At 46.0% G+C, this 14,665-nt stretch overlaps 1 protein-coding gene across 1 annotated transcript in view; it reads right to left on the bottom strand.

The window, feature by feature from the left end:
- Positions 1 to 822: 822 nt before the first annotated feature.
- Positions 823 to 14,665, bottom strand: part of FNDC1 (fibronectin type III domain containing 1) — an 88,416-nt gene continuing 74,573 nt past the window's right edge. Inside the window, exons 19-24 of the mRNA XM_069487852.1 lie at positions 12,300 to 12,408; positions 7,881 to 7,960; positions 5,910 to 5,939; positions 5,003 to 5,164; positions 3,573 to 3,695; positions 823 to 1,572 (exon numbers count right to left, since the gene is read on the bottom strand). Of these exons, the coding sequence (XP_069343953.1) occupies positions 1,457 to 1,572; positions 3,573 to 3,695; positions 5,003 to 5,164; positions 5,910 to 5,939; positions 7,881 to 7,960; positions 12,300 to 12,408 (620 nt within the window). The 3' untranslated portion in view covers positions 823 to 1,456. The remainder of the gene's footprint in view (positions 1,573 to 3,572; positions 3,696 to 5,002; positions 5,165 to 5,909; positions 5,940 to 7,880; positions 7,961 to 12,299; positions 12,409 to 14,665) is intronic.

Below are 14,665 nucleotides of genomic sequence, written 5' to 3'. Positions count from 1 at the left end.
TGTGAAATTTGAAGAAAATAGACATCACAGCCCCACCACAAAGGCCCTGCAAAGCTACTTGTCTCCTGGTGCGTTTGACCTGCAAACCCGCCAGACACACCAGGTTTCACCTGAACCTAGTGCTGAAAATAATCCCCTGCGCGGGAGCCTGGGCTGCACCCTGCAGTGCAATGGTTTCCAGAGGGGTGAGGCCTGAGGCTCCAGAAAAGTGGTCACCTCCTACCCATTTCCACCCGCTTCTCTCCTGCTGACGGCTTTAGGGAAGAAGAGGAGCCCTTTGCCGCACAGCGCTGCCGAGGGAGGTGGACGCACTGGGCACGTGGTAAGGACACCATGCTCCGAAAACAGTCAGGAAAAAGTGTCTTTAAATAAACCCTCTCATGCTGCAGTCAAGAGATGCAGAATGCTTCTATGGCAATGAGGAGATATTGAAGGAACGAAAAAAATAATTTTTAAAAACAGGACTTTTAAATTATTTGGGCTCTAAAAGACTAATTCATCTTGAAACGTACTGGATATGCCCCCACAGTGGTAACAAATACATATGCCATGTGGGTCTGGGAGGATTGCCCCTTAGGTGGGAGGCACTCCGACAGCAGCCGTGCGTGGTGGGGCCCGATCTAGTCCCGACACGACATCACTCAGCCTCCCCAGCATCCAGAGCCCAGCCGCATCCACACGAAGATGCGCACCTCCCCGCCGCGGCTGTGGGCAGAGCCCGTGTCCTCAGACACTTCCAAAAGATGTTAAGAAACAGTACCTTTATCCAAGAAGTCCCACACACATTTATCTAGTGAACAAGTACAAATTTAGCAATTTTAATCAATATTCTTGCAGACAAGTGTGGATATGTATATGCATATATACATATATATATCAAAATTGAGAATTTACAAATAAGATTTGATACATTTAGTCTAGCAGTGGGTAGGTCCATAGAATAAATCTCAAAGTAGGATATATTTTCTTTGGCGATGTTCTTAGTAATTCAGTTCTATTGCAAACAAAGAGACCTGAAGCTTAAATTCACCTAGTTTTGGAGGAGTCCAAAATGAGAAAAACAGAAAGCATGTAGCATTCCATAAAGCAAGCACAGTGTGCTTATGCTGTTCCTGAAAATACAAAAGTGTCCGAATTTTGTGCCTTAAAAGTCTGGAAATCACACTGAATCAGCTGCTGGTTTCTGATGTCTCTGGGACGTGCTTACTATAAACAAACAATGCGGAGAAGAGAAGTTAACAGCAAAACTGAATTCTGTTTGTAGTCTAGGCCGAGAAATGGGACTGAGTTCCAGACTGAAGATGACCAGAATGTCCAGTGTCCACCCTGTGGCCTTCCTGACAGCCGGGCAGCCACAGCAGGGCTGGGGATGCCATCTGACTTCTGCTCACAGCCCCCAGTGCCAGTTAGCTGATGGGGCTGGGCAGGGCCAGCTTGCGGAGCGACAGTCCTGTGGTTACCACTTTCCTGGAATGGAGACCCCACACTCGTACCAGCCCACGTAGTAGTAGGGGGTTCCAAAGCCAATGTGGCCAAAGCTGACAGGCTCCTGGCGATACTGGCGGTAGTAACCTGGACGGGTCACGGGAAGGGAGGAGAAGAAAAGGCATCAGAGGCACGTGAATCAATGGGGAAAATTCTCATCCTCGCAAGCTTTCAGACAGGAGACCTCTGCTAAGTTGCTCTTACGACAAAGTGTGACCTCCAAACAAAACGAATCATTTTTATGTGGGGTCACTAAGCCTGTGAGGTTTATCCCAAGAAGATCTGTGGGATAATCCAGTCCCCACGCATGTGTAACACAGGCAGGAAAGAGTGATCATTAGCGCCCTGTCTCTTTCTCTCTCTCCAAGAAAGAAGACGATTTTAGCCAACCCCTAGTGGGCACTCACGGCGGGCAGGCCCCAGGTTGGGCAACAATGTTGAACGAGATCCCACCTGGCTCTCACAGAGCCTTGGGCCTCCAACCTGGCCGGACCTCAATCCTCCATCCTTAATCCCTGGAATCTGTGGTGGACTTTCAGCTCTTTCTAGGCAATATCTCAAAGGAAAGAATCCTGTACTATTTCTGACTGTTTTTCCATTTATGTAGAAGGGCAGCTCCAACCTCTCCAAAATGTTTCTGCAAACCCAACCACAGCTCTCATCTTTGGCAAATAAATGGCTGCCTGCCACTCTGCAGCCCGTGAACTGAACACCCCGCACCTCTGTGCAGAGCCAGTACAGTGACACAGTCACAGAAATGCAGGGGGCTTCGCACAGTGCACGTAACTGCATCCCGGGGGGACGGCAAGGTCCTGAAAAAATTACTTGCTGTGATGGTTAATTTTATGTGTCAACTGGGCAAGGCTAGACATTTGATACAATGTTACTCTAGATGTTTCTGTGAAGTATTTCTTAGAAGACATTAACATTTAAACCACCAGACTGAATCAAGCAGATTATCCCCCACGGGCTGGCCTCATCCAAGCTGTTGAAGGCCTGAATAGCAAAGGCTTGATCCCCCCCTTGAAGAGGAGGGAATTCTGTCTCCAGACGCCTTTGGGCTTCAACTGCAGCATCAGCTCTTCTCCAGCCTGGCAGCCTGCGCGGCGGATTTTGGACTTGCCAGTCTCCAAAATTACAGGAGCTGATTCCTTAAAATAAATCTCTCAGTAGATAGGTGCATCCATCCTATTGGTTTTTTTTCTCTGGATGAGAGAACTGTGACTAAAACACTTACTTTACTGCTTCGTATATTTTACTATTTTTTAATTCTTTGAAAATGGGTAATTTGTGTACCAGCCTAGAGTGTTTTTTCCCAAGCTAAAAAATGTGTTAGATCAGAACGTCTCATGTCCTGAAAACTCCTGATCACTAAGAGCCAAGTGCATAATTAAAAAAAAGTGCTGGAATTTATTTGGCCACTCTGTTTATTTTTTGGAGAGTTGCAGGAGTTATAATGCACTACAAGTTGGTAACCTCTGAGATTAGCAAACTTGTCCTCACTGAATCGTGCCACAATGAAACAAGCTCCTGAAACTACCACTGTGGGTTAGTGTGTGTCCATCTGTGCCTTCCCCACCTTCGCTCATGCCGTTCCCCACGTGGAAGGCCCTGCAACCTCTGTACGCTCAGCCAGTCCACAGGACTCAGCCCAGACTCTGGCTCTTCCAGGAACCTTCCTTAACAGCCTCAAGAGATTTGCCTCCTTTGAATTCATAGAATGACTACTATGTGCACAATCACCTGACAATGGCACAATCATGGCAAAACTCCTGTCATTATCTCTTCTTGCAGGTGTTCACTCTTAGTTACCTTTTCACATCTCTCTTTTCTCCTCCCAGTTGTGGAGCATGTTCCTGAGAGCAGAGACGATGCCTTATATATTCCTTTGTATCCCTGCCTCCTCCAGGCTCCCTGCGCCCAACACATGCAGTATTTTGTTCATTCTTTAGTTTTATGATCTAAAGTGTTCCCAGCCTCCATCTTCCAATGATAAAACAAAGGCTGAGCTACAGTGAATTTCCTCCTTATGTTAACCCTCCCCCTGCACCCCCCAGTGCAATACACCAGGCACTTGTTTGCGTTACCTTGAATGGTAGGGAGGGCTTCTACATAGGACTGAGGCCCTGTTCTTCCATCAAGGTGTGAATCCACAAATTGGCAGTGGTCTTCTCCCCTTCCCCAGCTGTCTCCAATGCTGTAGAATGTATCTGCATAAAGGAATACAGTGAGTCAGTCACAGTCAAAGAATGCCACAGCTGGCTTAGGAGTTTGCACAAGCTTTGGAGATCATTTGAATTGGACACAGAAACTGTGTATGCCATACTTTCCATGTCTGAAAAATGGTGATAATGTCACCAATTTCATAAAGGTTGTAAGAATTTAGCAAGATCATGTATGCTAAATACTTAATGAATGTTCACTAAGTGGAAATCACAGTATTAATATCATAGGCAGTTTCAACCTATAAATGGTAGATCTTTCTACTCCTTAGTTTTAAGAAAAGAATAGAGAAAACTACAGGAGTCAGAGACTGTATTACAAAATAGTTATGAAAGGCAGGAAAGTCTATAAAAAGAGAAGACCTATTTTCACATATAGCTAGGAGGGTGCATCTGTGGGGTGGGGCGCTGTCCGTGGTGCTGAACCACAGCTGCACAGTAGGGCGAAGTTGTGTCTCCCAACCCTGGGTCACTGGACGTGGCTATGCAACCTCTCCCAGGAATTCTGAAGCGGGTGAGGAAAAGAGTGGCGGTGGAAGAGAAAGGAAAAGGCAGAGAGATAAACAGACTGTGGCTGTTGGGAAAGGCACGTACACAGAAACCGCCAGGGTGGGGGATGGGAGGACACTGTCTTTAAATGATCACACCTAGCAAGAAAAAATAATTTAAAAATTGAAAAAAACTAATCACTGATAAAATACAGACAAGCTGAGGGTAAGTATTAAAAATGTATACATTAAAAATAAAAAAGTTGTGCAGGTTTTGAATAAAAAAAAAGTTTGCACAGCCAGCTGGATAGACACAACATTTCGAAGTGTTACTGGTTCAAGGTACTCATGTTATTCTCTGTTTTAAGCCCACACCATGATGGAAACAATGTGATTCTTCTTTGGACACAGAGCCAACAGTGCCGCTGACACGTATCAACACCTACACTTTTCTCTGTAAAGTTGTGGCTGTAGCAGGGGACTTTTCCTCAATTCTTCCGCCTTACACTACTCGTACCTATTATTATTGAATTAATGGCAAAGAAAGCAGGCCTTTCCATTCCTAACAGAATTTTGGACCTCATTTCTAAGACATAGTAGATTTTTAAACACATATTTTTGGGTGCCAATGCAAAAATTAGTCTCCCCAAAGTAGAGCCCGTGAAGCTGGTTTGTAGCTGAGGCAGAGTGAGCCACAGTGATAGATCCAGGCCTCAGATGCATCTGATGCACCTGCTGTGTCACCTCAGCACCTGATACAACACAAATTCTCCACACCTTCCACACCACCCAGCCTCAAAGACCTACCTTTCAGGTTGTCACTGAGGTAGATCTTATATCTCAGTGAGTTACAAAGAACCACTCCCACAAACTTTCGATACCACGTCCGCTTCACATACTGCCGGCCATGGCAGTCCGTGTAGCCGGGGTCATGTTTGAAAGCAAACGGGATCCAGATGGGCTCACCGCCTTGACAACACAGAACACAGTGCTAAGGTATGACATTCCATGTGTTTATTTTTGCCCAAAGTACCAGGAAACTGGACTTACTCACTGGGCCTTCCCCTCCTTGCAGGGTATTCTAAGCAAAGTTTTCCCACCCTCTTTCTCTTTCTGTCTTTTTAGTACTAAAGTATAACTGGGGGGAGGTTCCCCTAACCTGAGCATATTTAAGGTATTTGCATTTCAAGAAGGGATCCCCAGAGTTAACAAAAGCCCCTGAAGCCTTAAGGAAAATAAGCTGCTCTGGCAGAGCTGGTCTTCTGGGGTGTGCTCTCCTATCCTCCTGGCCCTCAGCAGAGACTCCGCGTCCTGCCACTCATAAGACCTGTCTTGCACTTAAGCAACAGGGCTTTCTCACTTTGTATGAAAAACAAAGCAAAATGTTGCTGTACACTTAATGTATTCTGCTATCTTTTCAGTAATTTAAAATATTCAAAGGGGTTATGTAAACAAAGTATCTATTTCATAGATATTGGCTACACTATAATGGATTTTCATAGGCATTAACTACTGTGGCCCTATTAAAAAATTCCCAAGTCATTCTCTTCCATAGATCAGGATGAAAAGTGCAAGGAAACCATAGAAGTTGTCAGAAAATTATGAAAATGCAAAAATGGTCCAGCATTTCTACTTGTGAGTAATCATAGCAATCTCATATTCAATATTCAACCTAATTACCAGAACATCAAAATTATCAAGAAGAGAAACTTACCAGGTGGCCTCACAACAAGCAGAGGATTATCTGCAGAATGAAAAAGAAATAACTGATTTAGCATCATATTTCACAACCATACAACTGTTGAAATGTGTGTTGTAATTTCAAGAGCTAACCAAACTGGAATAAAGACAAAAAATAAAGTTTATTTGATAGATGCCAAAGTTTTTCCTTAACTTTTGTTTTCTAAGCATTTCCTTTTGAGAAATACTCTTTTCTAGTTATATTGCCTTGTTATTTACCTAGAAGCTGTGGGTCGCCCTGTGCCGCCCTGTGCACAGACCATTTACTTTGGCATCGTCCGTCAGCCACAAAACACAGGGACACGCTGCAGCTGTCAGGGTAAAATGCTTGCTTCGCTCTCCTGCTCTGAACTTCTCAAGGTCAATCCCAAATACTCCATGTCCAGGTGGAGGGGAACAAGGCAAAACAACAGCACAAACAACAAAAACCTGACCTCGTGGCACAGCCTACATTACACACTTACAGTCACTTCACAGACTAATTTTTAGATTATGTGTGGCAAATGCCACAGTTCAGTTACTTGATAATTCCTGTTGCTCACCTAACCTCTTTCAGCAAGGTGGCACACAATGAAGGAGAGAGTTGAATAAACTGATTGAACCAAGATTACCGGGTCTCCCGGGAGCTCCCTGGCAGTGAGTTACCTGGGCCTCACCCAGACATTCTTAGCAGAGGCGAGGTGGGGCCTTGAATTTTCACCACCCACCCCTTGGAGACCATAAAGGATGAGCCGGGAGCTTTCCTCGGGAAAAGGGAGAAGACAGCTGTCTTCCCAAAAGTTTACATCGCAGTCCCAGAAATTACAAGTAATGAATCCCTCTCTACTCTCAGATTTCAGGTTTATTATTGATAGCTTTTTAGGCTTGAATTATTTTTTTTCCATAGACCTTTATCATGACAATTCTGATGGCTGCAAAAGGTATACTGTGCAGGTCTCCCTGCAAAGAGAAATGCAGCCGTAAACACAGACACATTCCGTAATTTAGCAAATTATCCACCGACAATGGTTTTCTCTTTATCTTTCTTAATTACTAACAAGAAACACATTCCTTAAATAAAATAGGTAAAAACACTTTTGAGGTCCTTTGCCTGAATTTCTGGTATAAAGCATATTCTCATAAAACACTTTTTTCTCCCACATATTTTGATTCAGTATATTTTAAATCATTATACTTAAAAATATCTTCCAGTGACACATTTTCTGGGACCAGGCTACATCTAGGAAGTCACCTAACCAAACGGAAGTGAGAGGCATCTGGGTGCAGAGCCGGCTTGGCTGGGTTGGTCTGAACCCGGTTTGGCTTCCTATACAGAAAAGTTTTAACCCAAGAATTGTCGCAGCGGGGCAGTGTGCCTCAGCCCATGGGCCATAGGAACATTTTATAGAAGAGTCAGGGAGCTCTGCTCACCAGCACCCCAAAATGCAAGGACATGCTCCAAGTGACATTGCTTATGAGTGAATGATGTCTTCATTAAACTCTCAATATTAAGTAAAGACATCTCTGCTTCCTAGTAGAGGAGGCATCTCAGAGACTTGGCTCGGTGGAGAAGCAGCTGTCTCTCAGACCGCAAGACTATATGCTCTTCAGCTGTTTGCAATAAAAAAAAATTTTTTTTGAACTCTGCAACTAAATTTTGTACAAATAGACTTGAACTTATCTTTCCTACATGGTTAAAAACTAGATTTTTTCCTTTCATTGGAATTTGACTTTTCTGTTCCTCAGAGAGCCAGTGAAGACTACTTTTAATTTTTTTTATCCAAGTTTTAATCCAGCACAAAGAAAATAATGTTTATTTTGGAAAGAGATATCCAATGTGAGCTTATTAAATAGAAAAGTAAGGATTTTATTTCTTTAATGTTTACTCTATTGCAGTCATTATTCTAGATTTTTTATTTAATTTTTAAGAAGCAAACAAACAAATAAGAATGTGAATCACTCGTACCTGACTCCGTGACAAATGACACTGAAGGGCTGACAGGTCCGTAGCCGTGAGGATTCTTGGCTTGAACTTTAAAATAATACCTGGAATTGGAAAAAAGATCTTTTGAAAGAGAAATTTGGTTTCTGTGTAATGAAACAGATTCTGAAACTACTGGCAGGTTTTGAGTCCTGATTTTTACAAAGGCGTACACCAATAATGGTTCTTTGTGTTTTTCTGAACCTTCTCATTTTTGAATAACATTTCTAAATAATACAATTACCGTGGCATAGCTGCGAGCCTGGCGGGAACAGAGGGGCGTACTGGACAAGCGGGCGGGAGAACGTGTGCTCCTCAGAGCCCTGGGACCACCCCTGCTCAGCGCAGGCTCTCCTCGGCTCCCCCAGATGAGACGTCCCCTCTGACCCTGCTCTCGTCACAGCCTAAGACCCAGGTCCCAGCTGGAGCTCGACAGCTCCAGAGGGAGAAGTTGAAGCAGCAAAACACTACCGAGCAGAATTCAAATTGTAACCTGGTTCTTATCACTAGAGTCCACGTGGAAAAGCAGAATGTTCCAACCAGCAATGATGCAACCCGTGGTTGGCAGAGAGAGGCGAACGGGGCCAGAGGTTGGCCTCCACACAACTAGCACAACAATGACATCTTGGGCGCATGAGAAGTGCTATGGTTGGCTCTGCAGCTAGGAATGGGCTGCCTTAAAAGTCACTGAGTTTTGAGCTTCTGTGCCTCAAGGAAAGAAAAACAAGTCCAGGAAAGGGAACAGGAAAAGGCCTGGAGAGAGAGGCTTTGCTGTAGAGCTGAACTCTGCCTTGGAACAGAGAATGTGCTAGAAAGCACACTGTCTGAGTCAGCTAGCTCGTCTAGAGGGAGACTGGGTCTCCACGCATCTCACTTTGCACTTTTACAGCTAAAAGACAAGGAGTAGTGGTTAGAAAAACACTGGCGACCAACACCACAGTTGTGACCCACGACATTTATTCCTAATCTTTGTTTTTTCCTCCTCCGGAATTCCAGATGTTTATGTGCTCTCTTAGTACTTAACTACTCACAGGTAAAGGGGTGTAAAGAATCCTGGTGGTGGTGGCTCTGTCATTTTAGAGAGTTCATAAGGAGCCTTTTCCTCTGGCTTTGGGCCAGCAAGAATGTCACAATTAAATGCTACAGAATTATTTATTTAAGTCAGGCACACAGATTATATGCACTAATTAAAATGCATTAAATTTTAAAAAGGTGAATTATTTACGTGTAGAGAACAAAGGGTTACGCCTGCTGCACCAGTGGCCCTAGCACGGAGCCTTCCGGGCTGCTGAGATGGCCAAGGCCGCCTCTGGCCTTGTGGTACATAGAGCTATTTTATGTTGGGTATGATTACACAGAAAGTAAAGAAAAGCTACTGGGTAAAATTAGTCATCTTACATCATTCACATTTCATTTACAAGTATTCTTTTTTAAATTTCAATTTTTTAAAAAAACATATGCACAATTAAGAACATATGAGTTTCCAAATCTCAATGCACTCAGCAGTTCGTGTTTTCCCAGTTATGCATACTTTTATTCAGTGGTTGTGGAGTTATTTAAGGCAAAACTCCGTAGGCAATTCAAGCAGTGGGTTTGGCATACATCGGTGAGCTCGGTCAAACTTCACAGATACTTTCTTTTAAAAAAGGAAATCAAAACCTAAGGAAGGACACAAATCCAGGGGCTGCAGCGGACATTTCTGCTAGAGAGTTCTCAAGCCATTGCTGGGACCACCCTAACCCCATCCTGAGCTCCACAGAGGGACACACTGCTGTGCAACTGGGGAGGTGGCAAAGGGGACAACGGAGAGGCTGAGGGAGCCTATTCACATGCACGTGTTGGTATCAGTTTTGTTTTACCACTGACACCTAGGAATTCTCCAACCCCACCTTCCCTACTGAGGCAGTGATTCTAGTCCTCCAGAAACTCACATGTGCCAATTCCAAAGACATATTTCCATTTGAACTTCACTTACTGTGTCAAGGAAATTTAAATATACTGAGCTGAAAAACAACATGAAATTATGAAAAAAGTAAAATCCCATTTTCAAAAACCACATTAAGCATTTTCTATGGACTACAATACATTGTTTCCTACTCCGAATAGTCTCCAAGTAACAGAAGCAATCTCGCCTTGCTGCCTTGCCTTCCTATACGAGCTTTCGGCACCTTCTTTTGAAAAGCTTCAATAGTGACAAATCTGTGTACTTTAAGTATGGATTATACGCAGACTCCAAAGACTGATGCGGGGCTCAGGCTGGTGGATATGGCAGATAATGCCCGTTCCTGGGGGCCGTCATGAGCATGAGGACGCAGATGCCAAAGTGAGCCCACCACGGTCCAGCAATGCTGGAAAAAAGTGAGAGTTCTCACATCACATTCTCACTTTCCTTGGTGTGAAACTTAGCAGCCATGCAGTGGGTTTGAGGAAATGTTTGCAGGAGCAGCGGCAGACCTCATGGGCAGAAGGTAGAATGGCGGCTGTGATGCGACCAGGGACCCAGAGGACTCTGGCACTGGTCTGTCTGGCCTTGCCTCACCCTCGCCCCTCACTCCAAACTGGGCTCCTTTGCTTCCCAGAACATGCCCTTCTCTGGGGCATCCTCTCTGCCTGCAGCCATTTGGCCCCATGGTACCCACCTTTTCTCCCAATTACCTGGTTCTGACTGTTCAGACCTTACATCCCCTGAGAAGCCGCCTGACTGCCTTCTCCACCGCATGCTCAGAAGGAAATAAATCCCCCTGCTGTGTATTCCCCAAGCCCACGTGCTCCTCTCTCACCACACTGACCCGCGGGTGTTTATAAAAAGAATCTGTCTCCTCTACCAGACCATAAGCCCCTCCAGGACGGGGCGGTGTGTACGCCACCCACCCTGCCCCAGCCTGGCACGGGCACCTGGCACTGAGTACGTGCACAGCAAGCACTGACTGAATACCTGTTGCAGGAAGGAATACTGCACCATCCTACACAATCATGCCCCGACCTGACTCAAAACGCAACTTCAGCCCGGCAGCAGGGCTGTGGAGGAGCGCTGGGCTGGGGGAGTCGGGAGGCTGGGTTCAAGCTCCACGGCAAGTAGCTCTGGGGCCAAAATTCCCGAAGGCCTTCAGCTCTTTGACGCTGCAGCTGTGCTACAAATTGTCACTCTGCACACAATAAAGCCAACGGATGTGAACCCCATTTTCTCTAATTTTGTTATTTTTGTTTTCTCTAGTTAATCAATTTTCCATTACTATTATGGAAAAATAAAGAAGAGTGCTTTCTCAGTTTCCTATTTTACCATTTGCTATTTATTTGCCAGATCCTGAAATGCATCATGGTTTATGAAAGCTCAGTGCAAGAGAGCCCAACTGGCACGTTAAAATGTGCCGAGGAACATCCTCAGCTCGTTCAGCAGTCTCCCCACACCCGTGGTTAACGTCCGGATTCTACCCCCTTTCCCACACTTGCATTTCATGAGCGAATTTTGGTTCAGCCTTCTCTGTCCCCCGCCCGTGTAGGAAAGCAGAGGGCTGGGTGCCATCGTCACTTTGCGCCCTCTGCTCGGCACACATGGTGGCTGGGCACTGCGGCACATGCTGGAGCTGCTCACACAGGCTGCAGAGTCATTGCTAAACACAAGAACTCTGCCAGCCCATGGCGGCTTGAAATTGCCAGGGTGGGAGCATTTACACCACAGAAATTGGAAAACGCTACCAACCGGGGACTTGTTTTCCAGAAAGCCAGTTTACCAGTGCACCACTGCTTGACCACCACGTTCACCCACCAGAGCAGCTTTCTGACGGCCACAGCTATCAACACCAGAGAGCACAAAAGAGGGATGAACATCACTCTCTCTGTACCCCTGGCAGCCAGTTTTGCCTACTTTGCACTGAGGGCTGTAAACTGGCTTCCAGCATGGTGCTCTGGCCAGCCAGCCGCTCCCGCTGAGGAAGGCATGTTTGTAACCTTTATCTCTATGTGCAAAGCATCCTCCTGGAATGGTGTGAGCTTCTATGTCATAGAGTTTGAGTACCAGTTAACTAAAATGCTTAGCAACTGCTGCTCCATGAATGTCACATATGAAGTTGCATTGCCTAATGCCACCACATGGGTGACTGAAAATGGACCAATTCTCTTCCAACACACAGAACAATTTTCTTTTCCCAATGGCAGGTAGTGCTTAGGAAAATGGGGAATAAAATATAAAGACAAACACCTAACAATTACAATACATACAGTAATTTCTCCTAAGAAAACGACATGACATATGGTAAGCATTCATCGACATTCTGTGAGAACTAAGCAGAGAATTCAAAGAAATCATAAAAACATTTTGATTAACCCTTTCATTTTCAACCAAAGGGTCTCTGTGACCATGCACATGGTCTCATCTTTTGTTTCTAAAAGACTGACACATCATACCTTGTGTTTGGCTTCAGGTTCTCAATGGGCAAATGAGTCACGGATGAAGCTTGAGTGGACCACTTGTTTCTGATGAAGTCTTCATAGGACGCGCTGTAAACCAGGTAACCTGAACACGGAAACAGGGAGGAACCCAGTGAGCGCTGAGGGACCGAGTTACACAGAAGCTGTAACCCGGTGAGAAGGCACACAGTGAGGCGAAGCCGAGACTGACGCTGTGGGAGAAACTGAGGCACAGCAAGCCCCTCGGGACAGGGTGGAACATAACGATGGCACCTCCTGGTGAATCCAGATGGGGACAATGAATAAAAGCAGCTCCTGACAACTTGCTAGCTCACCACTTCTCTTCCTTCTCTGCACCCCTCATTCCTGGCCTCCCCCATCTCCTCAGAATTAGAGCACATCTAGTCTTCACCGCACAGAGGAAAAAAAGCAGAAGAAAAAAAGAGCGACCTCCACACACATATTTAAGATTTTCCGGGTAGAGACAATATACAACTGTCCTGCACAGGAAGCCAAGAGTGTTGGGAGTGAATCCTATGCATGTGTGTGTGGCTGAAAGACCCCAGACTCCCAGCGACCCCTCGCCCATTGGTGAAGGCTGTCCTTTGACCGCTCCTTGTTGAGTACCTGCGCCCGCCCTTGCCTTCTCTAACTACAGCTGTCAGGCAGCGCTTCTTTCCATCCAACCTGCTGTCTCATCTGCTGGTGTCAGACCTCGGCAGGTGGCCCTAAGCCCTGACACCTGCCCAGCCTTCACGGCTGCCCCAGGAGGCAAAGTGAAGTCTATACCACAGCTCAGCACATCCTTCATGGTAGGTCTCTCATGTGTACACAGAGAAAGAAAATATTTGCATATGCCAAACCTTACACTAAGCACTTTCGCTTAAGTTTTATTTGGATTAATTCTCACGATCCTAGTGTGCAGGCACTGCTATCCCCATTCTGACATGTGAGGACACTGAGTCTTAGCGATGGGTTAAATATCTTGTCTGGGTTCACATTCATTGATTCATCCAGCAAGTATTTATTATGTGACTACTGTTTGCCAGACACTACACTACGCATGGGGATAAAATAGTGACCACGAATTCCTGGAGCAGCAGGGTGCACAGACAGACGGAGCATATGGTGGCATGGGCGCTCTGCAGGGCCAGTCCACGGTGCTTCAGGAGGGTGTGTAGGGAGAGCTGACCCCATGGAGGACATGAAGAGCTTCCCTGAGGTCCCAAAAATGGAGCTGATCTCTGAAGGATGAGAAGCAGTTAAGGTGTGGTAGGAGGTGGGAAGGGCCCCAGGTACAGGGAATCCCTGGGCGAGATGCAAAGGAGGGAGGAGCCAGCAGGAGGCATATGCCTGGGGCCTGGGAGTGGCAGGGCTAGGGACGGGCAGGAGCTAAGGATGAAGCAGCACAGAACAGAAAAACTAGGGAACGCCTTTAGGACATGCTAGGCATTTGCTTTTCATTATAAAAGAAAGGGAAAGACATTACAGGGGTGACACAGGTGTGCATCTTCAGTGCACCTCTCCTGCGCAGAGAGAGAACGGCCTGGCTGTGGACCGTGGGCGTGGAGGGGGACAGTCTAGTCAGACAGCTCTCGCCGTGGCCAGGAGAGACATGGCAACTGCTGGATTAACACGGTCGTCACTGGAGAGAAATGAATGGGGTCCAGAGAAATTGGGGAGGTAACACTGACGAACTGAATATGGAGGTGAGATAAAAGAAGGAGATTTGAAGAAGACTCCAAAGCTTCAGGCTTGCACAACATGTGGAAAGCGAAACCATTCCCTGCAACAGGAAACGCAGACAAAGGCCAGGCTTGAGGATCCAAGGACCGTGGCTTTGACTTTTTATGCGCTGAGTCTGAGATGCTTTGGAGACATCCCAGTGATGACGTCAAGTGATTTCCCTGTTTGCATCTGATTTTACTGTGTGAGGCTCAGAGGAGAGGAAGGTCTCACCTTGACTTATATATAAATCATTGACTCATCACCAGGAAGAATTAAAACCACGTACGTGGGTGAGACTCTGTGGGGAGAGAAGACAGGGCAAGAAGAAAGGAAGACCTAGGACCAAGCCTTGAGAAACCCCACCATCAATGTCAGGATGAAAGTGGGTAAGCCCGCACGGGCATGGACGGCTTGAGAGAGCTGGATCACGCAAGGCCACGAGGAGGGAAGATGGATAGCCTCCAATGCATCTGGGAGGTAAACGTGATTGAGCAGGCTGTGATCCCTCATTAGGGTCACACAGCTAACAGGTGGGCAAGGACGAGCCAGAAGCCAGGCGAACTGGGCCCTGGAGCCTTTCTGCACCTTTCCATGGAGGAGGTTCATTCTTTTGTTTTTCAACAGATATTTCATGA

This window comes from Eulemur rufifrons, chromosome 15, assembly GCF_041146395.1.
Source record: "Eulemur rufifrons isolate Redbay chromosome 15, OSU_ERuf_1, whole genome shotgun sequence".
Taxonomy (NCBI): Eukaryota; Metazoa; Chordata; class Mammalia; order Primates; family Lemuridae; genus Eulemur; species Eulemur rufifrons.
The sequence above is the reverse complement of the archived record's forward strand: the minus strand, read 5'-3'. Positions and strand labels throughout refer to the sequence as shown.